The 17475-nt window shown below is 48.3% G+C and overlaps 4 protein-coding genes across 4 annotated transcripts; 3 read left to right on the top strand and 1 right to left on the bottom strand.

The window, feature by feature from the left end:
- Window positions 1-3893: 3893 nt before the first annotated feature.
- On the top strand, window positions 3894-4668 carry EPUS_02095 (uncharacterized protein; the record flags this gene model as incomplete). The annotated part of the gene is made up of 3 exons (XM_007803862.1): window positions 3894-4409; window positions 4468-4563; window positions 4633-4668. The coding sequence occupies 3 exons, from the start codon at window positions 3894-3896 to the stop codon at window positions 4666-4668; spliced, it is 648 nt and encodes a 215-aa protein (XP_007802053.1).
- A 1714-nt stretch (window positions 4669-6382) lies between these two features.
- EPUS_02094 (uncharacterized protein) lies at window positions 6383-8405 on the bottom strand (the record flags this gene model as incomplete). The annotated part of the gene is made up of 4 exons (XM_007803861.1): window positions 6383-7556; window positions 7608-8086; window positions 8136-8326; window positions 8378-8405. The coding sequence occupies 4 exons, from the start codon at window positions 8403-8405 to the stop codon at window positions 6383-6385; spliced, it is 1872 nt and encodes a 623-aa protein (XP_007802052.1).
- A 4077-nt stretch (window positions 8406-12482) lies between these two features.
- EPUS_02093 (uncharacterized protein) lies at window positions 12483-15465 on the top strand (the record flags this gene model as incomplete). Its single annotated transcript, XM_007803860.1, has 6 exons — window positions 12483-12801; window positions 12852-13141; window positions 13197-13303; window positions 14525-15048; window positions 15102-15391; window positions 15448-15465. 6 exons carry the CDS (start codon window positions 12483-12485, stop codon window positions 15463-15465), a joined length of 1548 nt encoding a protein of 515 aa, XP_007802051.1.
- A 351-nt stretch (window positions 15466-15816) lies between these two features.
- EPUS_02092 (uncharacterized protein) lies at window positions 15817-17242 on the top strand (the record flags this gene model as incomplete). Its single annotated transcript, XM_007803859.1, has 3 exons — window positions 15817-15998; window positions 16113-16393; window positions 16452-17242. 3 exons carry the CDS (start codon window positions 15817-15819, stop codon window positions 17240-17242), a joined length of 1254 nt encoding a protein of 417 aa, XP_007802050.1.
- Window positions 17243-17475: the final 233 nt, after the last annotated feature.

Below are 17475 nucleotides of genomic sequence, written 5' to 3'. Positions count from 1 at the left end.
TTCCCGCGATTTAAGTCAGTGTAATGATGTTGCTGCAGTCTTGGCGAAAAGAACGTTAGATTGAATCTCAACATCACTAAGATTAAACTCTATCTCTAATTGTCTATATAAGGCCAGTTACTCCCGGAAAGAGATGATAATTTGGAGCAGAATTTCCCTCATTGGCTGTCATGCAGGCAACAGGAAGATACAACACACCGTAATAACAAACGGTTGGTCAAATTGTCACGTGTCACGTTGGAAGCAGGCGACGAGTGCGCGAGATCTTCAGCCCATGTTGAGTGCTATCCTAAGACTGCAGAGCCGACGAGGATGGCACTGGGGTCGCTCCTATATAGCGAGCATGCCCCTTACTAACGCGTAGTGCCAATCAATCCCCGGCGGCCCTAGCGCTAGCGGCCGACAAGCATGGCAGCCGTGACACAAATAGTCCAGAAGAAAAGGGATCAAGGAGGTCGTCCGCTGGAAAAGCTATGAACATCCTGCAGAAATTCTACGAATCGAGAGTAACAAGATCTACTCCGTACATGTGGGTACTATCCACCTTTCCCGTTGTAAAGTGCGACGATATATGATTGGCCTTGCAGCCAGAGTAGACGCTGTAAAGATGACCATGATTGTGTTGATGTTCTCTATATGGGGTTTTCATTGGTAGATTGTGTCAGAATCCCTGCGTATATGATACGTATCTGTTACGTATTAGCATGATGGTACAAGGGTCCCCGCATGCAAAACGCACGAAACGCTCTTGTAACTGTTACGCCCTGCTATTTAGGGCAGTGAGCATCGCTATACGAATTGAACGCCAAATGCTGTATCTGCCCTGTTACAGTACTGCGCTTCTAAGCTATTAGTATGAGCAAATGCTCCTCTTGATAGGAGTAACTCAATCAAGTGAATTGGCACTTCCGTACGCTGTTTGCTACTACTTCTAACAGATTGGGCCTTGAACATGGAGTGATCAGCTAATGATAGATGAGCGCATCGTATTCCAGAGAAGTGGATATTTTGGTTGCAAGTGATTGTGCTATGAATTCTCTAGGGAGGAATCAATGGGCAAACTCAATACGTTGAGCGAGGCGAGGTAGTTCGAAGTTATTCATCTGGTATGCCACCATACTCGCACACCAATCTTGCTCTCTCCAAATTCCATTTCCGCTTTGAGATCTGAAAATACGTGATTGTAACCTGGGCGATGGATGAGCAGCCTTGAGCTGTGGCTGTGCAAGATTGTTCCGAGCCTGAGCATCTCTGGGCATCGACTGAATTCTTTCCTGAACTCTCCGTAGATGCCAGGTTCTGGGCCCGAAGCTTGGCGCAGAAATTTATGGGACTTCTCAGATCCCCTTCCTCTCCCCCCCTTCTTCATTCCCCTATTTCTCTACCAATACTCACTCAAATCTAGTGAACAATGGATTCTGAACGGGGAAATAGACGACGCGTCTGCCGAAAGTCTTATTCGATAGATCCTCCTTCTCCTGCGGCCCCACGAACGCTTAAAACGATGCTTGACACGCCGCGCCGCGCGCGCCTCCTCGCTGATGTACGCCACACAGCTGGCAAATTACCTCGTACAGAGCTATTTAAGATAAATAATATATCTGAAATAACTGGCTATCGAATCATCAAAGAAGGAACTGCGCGCCGCAGCCAGAAAGTCCACAATCGAGGTCGAAATCAAGTACTTACTCAATATAAGTGTGAAGCAATTAAGGCAGTAGAAGATGCTAATTTTGGCTTCGCTTCTTCTAGTTATTTCAAGGTAGAAAAGACTATTGGTATAGCTAATGGCTCTGAACGTGCTATTCAAAGAAATATGGCGTAGGGACCTATATGGCGGCGCAGAAAAAAATGCTTTTACAAGCGCATATTGATGCCCGAATTATATGGGGATTTGAGCGTCGATATTAGCAATTAGATCAATTCAAGAAGTATAGATGGTGTGACGAGTCTCATTTTGCCACTTGCTTGCAACGACAGGCTTAAATTCATCGTCGACTAGGGCTTGAAGCACGAAATGCCCTATCAAAGACCCAATTCAAGCTCAAGCGATATAAAGGATTTTGGCGTAAGGACCTATATGGCCGCGCAAAAAAAATTGCTCTTATAAATGTATATTAATGCTTGAATTATATAGGGATTTAAGCGCTAGTATTAGCAATTAGATTAATTTAAGAAGTATTGATAGTATAAGGAGTCTCATTTTGCTACTTGCTTGCAACGACAGGCTTAAATTCATCGTCGACTAGGGCTTGAAGCACGAAATGCCCTATCAAAGACCCAATTCAAGCTCAAGCGTCAAAATCAGTCAATCCATGTATACGCAATTATTGGATGGAATTTCAAGGGTCAGCTCCACTTCTACACCGGCTCCGGAGTAGGAGGACGTCTTATTCAGAGCGATTATATGACTATTTTGAAAGAAATCGTATCCATGTGTACGCAGTTATTAGATAGAATTTCAAGGGTCAGCTCCACTTCTATACAGGCTCCAGAGTAGGGGGACGTCTTATTCAGAGTGATTATATAGCTATTTTGAAAGAAATTGTCGCTCTTAATTAGGATAAAGATCACGTACTAATCGAAGATAATGACAGGCCTCATGGTACCAAGGGCAAGGGTCCTAACAAGGTTAAAGCACTCAAGGACCTTCTAGGGATCAAATGGGAGATGAACCCTGCTAATTCGCCTGATCTCAACCCCATTGAGACGATCTGGAGAATAATAAAGCAGCGCTTGAAGTCCAGGGGGGTTATCTTCGAAGAGGCTGTTCTGCGCAGGGCTATCCAGGAGGAGTGGGATAAAATAACTCTGGATGAGATTAATAGGGCTATCTCAACAACGCCAGATAGAGTAGCTGCCCTAAATGAGCGAAATGGGCGTCCTATCCCCTATTAAAGGGGCGTGTAGCATAGCAGGAATCTGAGAACTCCCGTAAATTTTGGCGCCAAGCTTCGGCCCTTAACATTCGCTATCCACTCCGCGGGCAAACAGGGGGTTGGAATGCCTCAATTAGCGCTGTCGATCTTATTGATTTAATATTGCCACAAGTCTTGCATATCAACATCTCTACGCATCTTCTTCGAGGGAGGACATCATCAAGAGTAGGCTGATCCAGATATTCTTAGCTAGATGTCTGCTTATTGAGAGGTTGTTGTGAGAAGTTTTCCAGGTAACCTTATTTGAGCTTAATTTTTGCGATATACGCTAATTGAGGCATTGCCCGCGGGTGGATACTTGTCGTTTCTGCGGTGATACCCGGCTCTAAGCATTACTAGTAGTGCCTCACATGTGTCACCCATCGACTGTACAACACGATTTCAATCGGACCAAAGATGCTGCTCTTTATTTCATATGACTTAACTTTTCATCGAAGTACTACAGGCGAATGTCCAGATAACTCAACAGGTTGACTTCTTCTCTCCAAACAGACCACTCGCCAACCGCAAAAGAAAGCTCCTCAGCCCAGCTGTCGTATATGTCTGATTGAGTCACCGCACCTTAGCCCAGAATTAACCTCCAAATCCCTTTGATGAACTCTGCGAAAGCCCAGGATCGAGCCAGATCCGAACCAGGCTATTGTAGAATCAATATGCATGAAAGAGCAGCAGCCGCTGTCATCAAGAATCAGGGAGCACTATTACGAAGTAATATGACTTCTAGCTGGGAAACATGACGATGAAAATAGTCTTTGTTATGATCGGAACAGGTAGCCACCCACACCTGTGTTTTGATCTTGAAGCCAGTTACGACAGTGTATTTGTGTATATATATATGAGTGTTCCTTTGTTGCCAGTGTACCTGCAATTCTTCCAACAACGTGCTTATTACCCCGAGAACCTAAACATTCCTTTCATCATTGTCCTTTAATCTCTCTACAACCTATTCTGATCATGAAATCACTCCTATCATTTGCACTTTCTACAACCCTCATCCTTTGTAATACCGTCGTCTCTTCTGCGGCTTCTCCCAAAAAATGTACCCCCGCTCCAGCTCCTGAAACAGCACCTGACCCTCTCCCTTTGTTTGATCTGGTCGAATACTACTACGAACCTCCTTCGCGCCAATCTCCGTCCGAACTCCTCAGCACCCAGGTCTCGGAAAGTCAAATCCGCAACAAGCTCGCGCTCAACTCTCTCGCCCTGGGCGGAGAGGACTTTGACGGCCTCGATTACGTCTTCACCGAGGACGCCGTGGCAAACTTGTCGGCACCGATCGGCGTCGTCAAGGGACGAGACAACATCAAACAAGCTATCAGGCAGGTACTGACGGCGGGGGAGGGAGTAGACGGGCACGACCTCATCAGTTCCCCGCTGATCGAGGTGGACCCTCAAAATCCGTGCTTGGCCAAGAGTTTGACCTATTTCACCACTACGTTCTTTGGCGTTTCTGGGCCCTGGCAGGGATTGGTATGTGAGAGGTTATCGGGGTTGATCTCCCCTGTACGTTCCACCTGGCTGATCTCAGGGCCAGGCTAGCAGCCTCAGCGGCCAATTCCGCGATACATGGGTCCAAGATGAGGCCGGAGAGTGGCGCATCAGCATCAGAATTCTGGTGTATATCGTAAGCAAACTACATCCGCTGCTTCTGCCACTACACGTAGGCAGGAGAGGACTGACTCAGCATTTCCAGGGATTTCCCATCGGGAATCTACTCCCAAGGAATTAACTCTGGGTGAGGGATAATAAGTGTGGAAACGGCTACACTCCTCGAGCGCGATTCAAGCCCGTAAAAGATGGTGAGGACGCGGGCGGGGTTGCTTCTTAGCCTTACTTCAAGAGCACATGAAAAGGGAGGGCTTTTTTTTCTTTACAAGACTGGAGGAGCGGAATACGGCGGCGCAATGAAAAGCTGCGAGTCAACGATGCTATTCCACCATCCGCTTCTGCACCTCCCGCAAAAGCGTTGCATTCTACAGCTCACTTAACGTGCCAGTACTTACTCAAAGTGATAAATCAAGCAAAATGATCTGACCTTCCTGCTTTCAATCCCACTACATACTCACTTTTTGGCGGTGATCAGTGCTTCGACCGGTGAGCTTTTGCATATAAAAGTATCGCGGAAAATGAAAGAACAGGTCCTCCAGGTTCTTGGAGATGCCTCACGGCGGCATGCTCATCATCCGCGAGCAAGTTCCTTGATTTCACCCAACGAACGCTCTTTGACTCTCAACCCCTCCCTTTACAAGCTCGATGATACCCTTATAGTAATAGTTGTTAATTAGTAGACAAGAGCTGTTTGTTGTCTGTATCGTAGTTCAGTACTTACCGCGTAGATCGCTCCTCGAAGCTGGCCTTGCACACGGACGTTCACTAAACACGTCAGCCTTGTTTCCTAAAGAACCCCGGAACGAGCCAGACGAGCTCTAGAGACATACCATCCTCACCATTCCCAGTAGTCTCCCCACTTTTACTTGTTTTACCGGACTGACACACACAGAAGGAGAGAGAGGCGCTGAAGGTTGCATGTCTCCTCTCCTAGCTAGCTGGGATGCTGGGTAGCTCTGAAAGGAAATGCATCTTGGTCCCATTTACGCACCGCCACGCGCCGAATGGCGGTTGATACTTAGGTACCCCAGTGCAGCTTATCAACAGGGGATCCCCAGTATCTAGGGGAATGAGGGGGGGAGGGAGAGAGAGGGGGAGAGAGAGAGGGAGAGGGAGGGAGAGGGAGGGAGAGGGAGGGAGAGGGAGGGAGAGAGAGAGAGAGAGAGAGAGAGAGAGAGAGAGAGAGTCAAACGTCATCCTTGCGGCTCATGCCCCCTGCGCATCTAAGAGAAGGTGAGAGGCGAGCGGGACCCCAGGCCGCACTCAAAATTGCAGCAGGCAGTCCAATATATTGCTAGATCAGACGCAAGTCGGTCAATGAGCGGAGGGTTCTAATGGGCGCGCGACCTGGTGGACTCAAGCTCCCCAAAGACCAGACATGAGGATGGGCGGAATCAAAAAAAGCGGTACGTGCCTTGTCCGACCACCCTTTTTTCGGCTCTCACTGCCGGCGGGTGAGCGGAGGACATGAAGACTGAGCGGAGGCTGAGCCGAAGTTGAGCCGGTAAGAAAATGCTTAGTCACAGCCTGTCCAAAAAGAGGGTGTGTGCTAATGCCCCAGGAATCTAGACGTAGTATACATTTTGTTGTTCCCAATGCTGTAACACTCCAATGCAGCAACACAATGATCTATCATCCCATCGCCCAATTCAAATATTGTTGTTCCCAGCGGCGTAACATCCCAATGCACCAACACAATGATCTCTCATCCCATCGCCCAATTCAAATATACGTTTTGTTGTTCCCAGCGCCGTAACATCACAATGCACCAAGGCAATGACTTCTCATGCAAATCCCCCGTCTTGATGAATTGTGTACTGAAATGGTGTTATACATCACACACTGGTGATACGCGAAGTAGTTCTCCCTCGCGGACGATGCTTCATGACAGTCTCAAGCTCCCGCAGCATATTCGTGGTCGTAGCTCTGCTTTCCTGAAGTGTTGCTCGTTTTCGCCGGTCTTCTTGCATTCGGGCTAACTTTTCCTCTCGAGTCATGGACAAACGTTTTGAGTTGGGAGAAAGCGAGATAGCTTCAAAGACTTCCTCATCAGACCCTAATCCATCGCTGACTTGCCCTTGTAAGCCTTGACTAGTAAGCCGCTTCAATGCCTCAGCAGGACTGCCTTCGGTAATAGCAGTACTTCCTCCTAAGCTCCCAATTGGGGAATGGGGGGTTGTGAAACCACTAGAAGACCTAGACAGAGACGAACGATCCGCTGCATTGACACAAAGGCGCATGGTGTTTCTGCCATGCTCCCACTCCGACATCAGGCTTCGTAGCTCACGTCCAAGGAGATCATACTGGTTAGCGAGCACAGAAGTAATATCCGCGCTCGTTTCTGTATTGCTAGCAAGGTCATGCGCTTCGTTCTGCACTACGAGCATCCTGGTGTACAAGTTTTGAATACTCTCCGATATTTCGTTGAGCCGACGAAGCTGTGCTTGAGTCTTCTGCTTGCCCGGTGTCGTTGGTGGATTCATGTCAGATGCCAGGCCTTCACCAGGCTGAGCGATGTCTCGGAATCGTGCTCTCAACTGATCAGCTCGGATCCGATTGGCCTCATCAGTAATCAGGTTTTCAATAAATGTAGCAGTTCGATCGATAAAGCCCGAGAGATCTCGTATTTCACTGGAGATCACCGACCATCGTTCACATTCGGCGATAGGTGACTCTGGGGGCAATGCCAGAAGGTCACACAAGAGAATTTGTCTTGCAATGAAGACCCGCTCGAGTGCCAACTTCAGACCTCTTAAGGACTTAGGGTCCTCTTCGAAATCTGTAGGCCGACCTTGCATCATATCTTGGTAGTCTTGCGGCGCGAGCTCATAAAGGTCGTGATATCGTTGCATGTCAGTCCGGTCAATGAAGGGGACTATTGCACTGTGGGCTTCGAGGTAGCGCTGAATCGTTGAACAAATGACACAAGCAAGTCCACGTCGAACAATGAGACAGCGGCGGTCTGATCCCCTCGGGTCAATACGGCTGATAGGTGGTGGCGAATTGCTGCTTTAGGCTGCTATCAGAACGTGCAATACACTTAGAAGAAGGCTTGCTCACATCTCATATCCTCTGGAGACAATTTCAGCCTCCTGAATTAGGCTCAAAGCAGAACGCATAACTTGGTCCAAAGCATGGCAATTTGTGACCAGATCCAAAAGTGCCTGCATCGGGTCATGTCTGATTTGTAACGAAATACTTCTGCGGGCGTGTCGAAATATTCCAATTGCCAAACCAAGCATGAGCACAGACAAGACGCAAAATTTAAACCAATATCTGGTGGAAGTAGATGATTGTGTTTCTACCCAATGAAGCATCCAAACAGTGAGAAAAGATATCCAAATAGTAACCGCAGCACCTTGCAAGCTAACTGATTTGTTCATGCTGTATTGCAATGCTTCCTGAGGTTCGACTAGGTTGGATGCAGCCGTATCAACAGGAATTTTCGCTTCGTGGGCCAACAATGATGATGCGACTATAGGATACCGAAATTGTTCCAGGAAATGCTTGCTTGCCGAGGTTGGTACGCCAATAGCTGCCTAGGAGAAATGGTTAGTGAAGTCAGCGTACAGAGTGGAAGGTACTCACGGAGCAGATGTTCTGCAGCGCTTTCTCTGTTTTGGAGCGTCGACGAGGTAGTATCAATGATGTCGATAAGAACTTCTGCATCGGGAAGTGTGCAGGTAGAAGAGGCCAACTGGGGGCAAATGATGGCTTGTTTAAGGATTCTTTCGAATCATCTTCGGTTGTCTGGAAGTCTGGAAAAGCCTCGCCATGTCCTGATATGGTCAGACCGATGATTTGGAGGAAGGTGATACATTGGAACGCACCTTCCAAGTATTCACCAAGCGGTGACATTTGTGAGGTCAGAGATTCCATCTCATCGACTTGGATTGTTTACTGGACACTAATGTTGTGCAATAAACCAGTAAGTCCTTCAGGTGGCTGTATAGGCAAGTGATCCGAAGTCTCTGCCATACGCAGAAGCTCATGCAGAAGCTCTCGCAAAGTAAAGTATTGAAGAATTGTTGAAAGGTTAAGCAGGTTCAGATCGACTGGGAACAACGTCACGCGAATCAAGCTACGCGGTCAGGGATATAGCGCAAAGCTAGCGCAACTTGACCCACATAGCCAGATCGAGAACCGAGCATGGGCCTCCAACCGAGGCTCCGTGACAATGTGATTGATTAGACGGCTCGTCATTACTGTCAGTCAGCCTTACGAGTTGCTGGCCTTGATTGGAGCCAGACTCTAGCAGCTTGTGGTCTCTGTAAAGACTCACATGGCAAGCATTGCGAAGGCATGAGACCCTATCGGAGCAACGGAGACAAAGAACTACTGTTGCATGAAGTCTGATAACTAGCCAACATTGTGCTTAGAACGACCTTCTCCTACTAGAGGTATTGATACTCTGATATCCGACGCTTCGCCATTAAATAGTACATGACTTGGAGAGGCCTGAAAAACACCTTGCTAATGCTCATCAAACCACTGCAACTCAGAAACCTTATCCCGCGTGTGGCTGGAGCATCACTCGGTTCTATGCTTCTGGCACTTTTGATTCTAGATATGAGCTCCAAGTCCAGCTATTAGGTTGGAATTCCCCTTTTGGCTTTTGGATTATCACACACTGCTTGGTACATGCAGAATTATCAAATACCATTTTGTCAGAAGCTATTTCTACTACGGTACCGTAGTACGCAAATCCCTGCATTTCACCTGCCTTTGATTGGTCAATTCCTGCCCCAATTCCGCAGCTAATTTCGCTGCAATTTGCACTTATTTCTGCGCGCCCTGTGCCTTTTTGAGAGAGAACAGAGCCATTTCTTCTACCTGTTTGACACATTTGGATCATTATCGCAGCAACGTCGAATACCAGATCACTTCCCGAACACAATAATCGTTGCCGAACTTTGTTCTCAGTGGGTCATGTGATCTTGCGCGCCCGTGCTTTGTTGAGAGATGGGGAACAAACGCAACCACTACAAAGACCAAAGGCCCGTGGTGCTGATGTCGGATGGCTTGCTCTTAGCAGATGTGGAAGCATTGGCAATAGTGATGTTTAATGATCAGCTCCTTTGCCCGCTTAAGCAGAGCCCGAACCCAATATCCTCTATCTCAATTTCTGAATGCTAAAGTTCTTGTTCTTCATGATCTACCGTTAAATTGAGATTTTCCAACAACTATCCTTAAGTAAAGATGCCGCTTTGAGAATGTCAGAACGCACAGAGTAATCGACAGCTTGCTGAACAAAGGAACGGTAGTTGCATGACCTATGCTGACCCATTTTGTGCTCAACATCTGCGACCACCGCACCATACTTGTCTCTCAGAGTTGATTATGCGACCTCGAGACTCCGCTCCAGAGCATTTACTGAGTAATCAATAATCAGGACAACCACCCTTACAAATATCATGCCGCTTGTAATACAACCAAGCAGCAGCATCTTTTGAGTCTAATGAAGGGAGTGAATGTCTCTGCTCTGACAGAACTTGCAACAAGATTAAGGCACGGTATGCCATGCAAAGTACCAGCGCAACGCGTCCTTGAGATGAATACTCACAAGGCTACGGACGCTATCATGAGTCAAAGGGGAGGCAAAAATTGCCATGTGGACGCCGTGTTCGATGATGGTGTTACATAGCTTACGAGGTTGAGACTTGTCAACGATCCAACTCTCCCACCAACGCAGGTAGCCAGCTACGTGTTTGCGAGCGAGGTCGCTACGATATGTGATCTCGCCAACACTAAGGCTAGAGTATTCAAAGTTTTCCATTATGCCAACAAGAACGACAAAGACAACCAGATCGGACTCACCTTTTCTAATGGAAAAGCTACCAGGCAAAATGCTCGATTGGAACTCTGCTTCGAAGCCGGAGAAACCGAAGATCATGAAACAACTTGCTGACGTATTTCTGGAAATCGAGCGACATCCATATCCACAGACAGGATCGCTTGTTTTAGGCGATAAGACAGGCAAGGACGTGAGAATTGCAGGTTTTGCGCATCCTCATTTATTTGTAGCTTCTGAAGCGGCTCCACTCTGACTCTTTTTTTGGCAAAGGATGCATTGCAGGCCATTATACAACCCCAATTGTGCCTCACCATGACCGGGGAGGTCAACGCTTTACCTCTGGACAACTGCCTTGCAAATCGCGAGTGGCGGGGTTTTCCGTTTGAGCTGAGTGAAAACAAGCCTAGTGAGCTGAGTGAAATCCAAGCTGCGTTCCAGGGATTGAGAGCCGCCGTAACGGACGAGTATGACGTATACAAGTTGGACCTATACATAGAATGGAGGAGACAAAAGGATTGAAGGATCGGCCTGAGGGATGTTAACCTGCAAAAGCTGCTCTGGGATACTCAGCGGTGACTACCTGACTCAATTTGCGTGCTTCTAGAGTCCGTTTGGATAACGGAGATCGTCAATTGGTTCAAGATAATATAATATTATTCTGCATGTGAATTTTGTACCGTGGCACCGTCCAAGTGGAATATTTTTGCTCGTGCGAGATTATACAAAACAGAACATACCAGGGAAGAACAAAGCGGCTGAAGAATCCAGACCTCTTACTCTGGTGCATGATTCTTGCTGGCGGGGGTGGCCTTCCCCTTTCGGTCGCGTTTCAGCCTTACTGAGGCTTCAATTTGGTTCTGATTTGGTTTTATGCAGTGGTAGCTCGATCCTCCTGAATGACAAGGCGGACCTCTCCGTAATACGCTGGGCGCAGGATTACTCAAACCCAAATTTTCCAAAGTCTCCACATTACTCTCAACGACTTGGCTGATACCGCTCCATGTCTACGCATGAGCTGCTTGGTCTTCGTACGCCCGATACTATGTGTCTATTTCAGCTATAAACCTCGTGGTTACTGCTTGCTAAATATATGTTAGCCTTACAACATCCATCTGTATCACGAATCAAGCTGTATGACCGTGATCCTGCTGGAGGAGACAGATCTACATTGATCCTGCGGGCCAGCAAGCCAGCCATCGCAACGTGGCATTTCTATAAGCATAAGTAATTGTGGGCACTACGGAGCAAGCGCAGTTCAGCCTTACGGACCCATCGGACCTTGATTTTTTGTCATGCAAAAGCCAAGCCTGGTCTTCCTCGTTTCAATTAGGACGTTGTTTCATGGGACTTACAACCTCATTGTCGCTGATGCACTGCTCCCAACTATGCTGACTTTTGGGCGCAGCGATCTAAATGTGCACTAACAACCTTCACTAAGTCTGCTCCTGTTGGTTCCGCCTCCAAGCTGACGCATTCTCCCGAGGCATCAAATTCTTCCGTTCATAGTCCCTCAGCGCATGATTTCCTTTCAATAGATGGGATCCCCGTGTACTTGGTATTATGCATAAGCATCGCCACTCTTTGTGTTGTCACTAAAGATACAGCTGACATAACGCTCCGCATGAAATACACTTTTTGGATTATCGACAAGCTTCTGGAGAACTTCTAATGACCTGTCCCCCGAAACACGGCCTTCGTTTCTGTCTATCCCCTTTTTTGATTACGGTCGTCGAACTTCAAGAGGCTTGGAGGTCGCGTACCCGGACAATGAATTCAAGCTTCTAAATGCGTCTGTCTCACTTCATAGCAAGATCTACTTCAGCTCCTTCCTCTAATCAATGCTTGCCACCTGGAAGAGGTAGGATAATAGTTGAGATTAAGGAGCAGTTCTTGGGCATAACTGCTACGCTCAATCGCTACCTTGTCTTCTCCATTGCTTGTTGCGACAGTGCGGCCTGTGCCCCAGTTCTTGCATATGAAAGAAGGCGATTTTGTTGTATCCGTCTCTTGCGCCTTTCCAACGCTGTATTTCACTTCGCCCCAAGCTTTCTTCATACCTATAGATCATGCTTCATATATCCTGCCATTTCTTGAAATCGCTCCATTTCCCTAGCATCACTCTGCCCGTCCCTTTCGCAAGCATGAGCAACACTACCGATTCGCAAAGCTTAGCTATTATCGTTCGTGAGCTGCGACGGTTCAACCCTGATACAGAACCAAGCGCAGACCAGCTCGACCAGCAAATAACATTAGCTCGATCCATCATTCGTCATGTTGATCAAACGTCCATCTTGCAACGTGCGACTTATGTTCAAGACCAAGTGCTCATCATCTCCCTCCTGCAGGACTTGGCGTATCATGACCCCGATTCTGGAGGCATTTTCGATATTGCACAGTGGTGTGTCCGACACTGGCTCAGACTTCTACAGGAGTACCCTGAAGATGTTGGCGTCTTACAAGGTTGGTACCAAACTACTTGTGACAGCAGAAGGAATTTAACGAAGCTGCAGGCCTCGGGCAGAGTTGGCTCTTACGGTCTCAGAATTCTCTAGCAAGAATACAGCGTGAGGAAGGAAGTCCTTCAAGCGGTTCATACTATAGTCAAGCTCGATCCACGTACAACGGTTCCTGGGATGAGGCGGCAGAGATCGCCCGTGCCACTGCCGAAGCAAATAGCTGGCGACACACAGCTAACTATGTGGAAGCACGCGGCACGCTGGTACCTGCCACCGAGTACCTGACCCGAGCTGTCAACGTTGCTGAACGAAATGGAGTTCTTCGGGGACAACTGCTGGCACTCGTACGTTCCTGGTGTTCCGTAATTCACAGAAGACTTAGCTAACGAGTTGACTTAGGCGGCAGAGGCCTATATGAGCATTGGCAATGTCTCTTACGCACCTGGCAACGAGCAATACTTCAGGCAAGCGCTTGCATATCTTCGTCGGGCGAGTCAGATCCAAGGGTACACACTTAGCCCTTACCTACGGAGGTGACACTGATCTACCCCAGTCCTCCCTCTTTGTACTCACGCATTAATAGATACCTTGAAGACTATGGCAGGCTAGCCGATTAGCCAATGGTCGTCCGATTTCATGACGTGCGAATTACAAAAGCTAGCAAGGGGCAGGGCGATATCATGGGCGGTGCATGATTTATTTTTCTCAATTTATACCTGCATGGATGCCATTGCATGGCGTCAATATAGCACAGCCTCCTCTCTCGAAAAGTAGACATGATGTGTGCATTTACTAGCGATAAAGCTACCAACATTCGCTCCACTTTTTAACAATCCTATCTCATCCATTCTGCTGCGATAATGATCTTGCAGATAGTCTCTTGGTGCCTACTGTAATGGGTCGGGTCTCGCGCCACAAAAGCTAGCAGCATTGTGCTCCACCATTCCCGTTGACCTCATCTATATTGCAACTAAAACAGCCATCCCTACGACGGGCTATACCTCGCTTTGCTCAGGCTTTCATAACGCCGGAGGCCTCGAATAGTAACTGCATATCACTATCCTGGAAGCAGAACCGACTCACAAGCTGCACTTGCATCAAGCCCACTATCTACAGCTTCATTCAAGCTTGCTCCCGATATACTGTAATGACAAGAGTGACGAGGGTGACTTGTATCGGTAGATCGACTGATTACGGATAGTGGATTGTTGTCACAGGTGGTTCGAATGGATTGGTATAGCTCGCATGAAAGATGGGGCGGGGCTTCCAAATCAAGAGCTATCGTGGGCGCAGACTAACAACTCGTTAGCTAAGCAGTGATATGAAGCCTTGGGGGAGTCATATGCTTTTCTTAGCTGGGACGATGCTGAAAGTGTTATTGGCTGAGGTGATGGGAATGGCTATTTATTGCATTGTTGGTTCGTTGCTGCCACTGGCAGTGATAATCCATGCCAAGTCCATATTCTTGACTATACTAAGATAGGATAAATAGAACGCGTGTTCCACGCGACTGCAAAGTGCGGATAATCGTCTCTGAACTGTGAGATTGTCCAAGGCAACCATCTTGATCCTCCTGCTTCAAACCTGCTTCTACGTTACCAAGGCCGAATTCTGTCCTCTACAATAATCAGACCTTTTATATCCTTGACCTCCTATTCCCTGTCAACCATACGTCAAGAGTATGCACGGTCGGACTGCAAGAAGGTATCTGGACTGACGATTTATAGTGCTGGAAGCGAGACTAGAGCAGGCGAGTCTGCTCAAGAAGGTGCGACTAGCAATCCTACCGACCTCTTAATCTTTCGCTTATGGTGTTCGCAGGTTGTCGATGCTATCAAGGACCTTGTTCAAGACTGCAATTTTGATTGCAATGACTCCGGCATTGCCCTTCAAGCCATGGATAACTCCCACGTCGCTCTGGTCTCCATGATCCTGAAAGCCGAGAGCTTCTCGCCCTTTCGCTGTGACCGCAACCTTGCTCTCGGCATCAATCTGACTTCGCTCACCAAAGTCCTACGAGCGGCGCAGAACGAAGATATCCTCACACTCAAGGCAGAAGATGCTCCAGACGTTGTCAACCTGGTCTTTGAGAGCAGCGAGACCGATCGGCTTAGCGAATATGATATCAAATTGATGGACATTGATCAAGAACATCTGGGTATTCCAGACACAGACTACGCAGCCACCATCGAGATGCCTAGTTCTGAATTTCAACGGATCTGCAGGGACCTTATTGCGATGTCCGAATCAGGTAGGACAATGGAGGATGTTCCCAAAAGTGAATAATACTGATGAGTTGTGCAGTCAGCATCGAGGCTTCCAAGGATGGTGTACGGTTTTCTTGTCAAGGCGACATTGGTAGCGGCAGCGTGACAGTCCGACAACACAGCAACGTCGAGAAGCCAGACCATGATGTTTCGATCCAGCTATCTGAGCCGGTCGCGTTGACTTTCTCTCTTAAGTACCTGGTCAACTTCTGCAAGGCAAGCGGCCTCTCTGCGAAAGTCAAGCTGTGTCTATCACAAGAAGTACCGTTGTTGGTAGAGTATCCATTGGCTGGAAACAGCTATCTACGATTCTACTTGGCGCCCAAGGTAAGACTGTGCTGTTCGTTTTACTAGGCATGACTGCTGACACCTGTGTTCTACAGATTGGCGACGATGAATGAACATGGCCACAAAGTCAATCGGAAGGTACTTACAAGTGCCAACGACAATCTGCGATTTTTCCAGGATAGTCTGATGTACTCGTAGGTAGAGAGGGCTCTGCACAGCTTCCAGCGCCATTGAACACGATGTACCTCTTCGGCAGCTTCCTCCACGAGTTCTATGCGGTTGATGGGTGTGCAGAATACCTCAACGTGTACTCCATAGTGTCACGGAGCAGGGGTGGTTGCTTGGCGTCAGCCTTATCGAGGGATCATCAACTCCTCTAGCGCAGATTACGATAACTAGACTATTTGCTTCTCATCTTCTATCTTTCCATTATACTCCCATCATTTCATAACTTGGGAGCAACCATGAATTTCGAGCCTGCAATACCAGAGACGAAGGTCCTGGCGATCGCTAGCCATGTAGGGTTTCGAATATCCTTGATCGATCTGGCTGACCAATATGGCTTAAGGTGGTGTATGGGTGAGTCGAACAACTTGAATACACTGGATTGCCTAGAAGCTGGATCTGATCTCACTGTCAAAGATACGTCGGTAACACGATGGCCACCTTTGTTATGCAGGCTCTAGGATGTGATGTTGCAGCGTTGAACACCGTCCACTTCAGTATGCTCCACTTTTGTTTTGCATCTGATCTGCCTGAGCTTCTCTGCTCTTCTTTCATCGACGCAACTCATCTGCAATTTCTTCGAGCCAACCGAGGCATATGCAGGCAACCATACCGGATATTGCCAAGTCAGGGGCACAAAAGCATCTGCTCAGGAGATACGAGACATCTACGACGGCCTTTGCCAGTCCTACCTGACCGACTTTGATATGCTTCTTTCCGGTTACTCGCCGAACGCAGAAACAGTCCAGGCCGTTGGTGTCATCGCTCGTGATCTCCGGTTCAGGTCAACAAACAAGCCAGGGTCTTTCTTCTGGGGTAAGGCGAACCGCTGAGCAAGTTGAGAGAAACCGTTGCTGAGCAAAACCTCAAAAAGTCCTTGATCCGGTAATGGGCGACCAAGGCAGACTCTACGTCAATGAAGATGTCGTCCCAGCCTACAAGAGTATCCTACGAGAGGCAGACCTCATCTTACCCAACCAATTCGAAGCCGAGTATATATACCTCCCGCCTCCCATTTCCCTCCTCCCATCTCAATCATTAACCTGCTCCATGAAATCTAGAACCCTCTCCGGTATCCCCATCCATTCCCTTCCCTCCCTTGCAACCGCAATCTCCACTCTCCACACCACCTACCTCATCCCTCACATCATCGTAACCTCCATCCGTCTTACGCCCTCCAACCCCACTCTCTCCATCATCGGCAGCACTTTCCGCCCTTCAAACCACACACCGCGCCTCTTCAAAGTCGACGTTCCCGCCCTCCCCTGTTTCTTCTCCGGGACTGGAGACATGTTCGCCGCGCTCATGGTCGTCCGCCTGCGCGAAGCATGTCTTGAAGCTGGAGTAACGGATAGGAAGAGCTGGGTTAGTGAAGATGACGTGGCCGCGACGGAGTTGCCCTTGGCGAAGGCAACGGAGAAGGTGCTGGCGAGTATGCAGATGGTGCTTGAGAAGACGATGCAGGCTAGAGATCGGGAGTTGGCTGGGTTGACGGAGGGTGGCAAGGGCATGTCGAGTTCGAGCGGGGTGGAGGTGGGTGATGATGGGGAAGGAAATAGAAGGTATCTAGCTGAGACCAAGGCGGCGGAAGTGAGGGTCGTGAGGAACGTGAGAGATCTGTGGTGTCCGGAGGAAAGATATAAAGCTTGCGAGCTGCAGGTGTGACGTACGAGCAGTCAGAAGCACGACTGGAATCTCCAGCGAACTTGTTGACCGACCTGGACTGCTGCTGGCCGCTACGTTACTTGGCCAGAGACAAACAGCATGACCGATCAAGCTACTCTCTATCCAGTACTGACACAGGACAGATTCACTAAACTGGGAGGTCAAGCTGGGCGACCAACCGAGCACCTCGACTCACGACATTTTTCAGGGTATATATGCCTACATCCACCCCG

Source organism: Endocarpon pusillum (genome assembly GCF_000464535.1).
Source record: "Endocarpon pusillum Z07020 unplaced genomic scaffold scaffold2749, whole genome shotgun sequence".
Taxonomy (NCBI): domain Eukaryota; kingdom Fungi; phylum Ascomycota; class Eurotiomycetes; order Verrucariales; family Verrucariaceae; genus Endocarpon; species Endocarpon pusillum.
The sequence above is the reverse complement of the archived record's forward strand: the minus strand, read 5'-3'. Positions and strand labels throughout refer to the sequence as shown.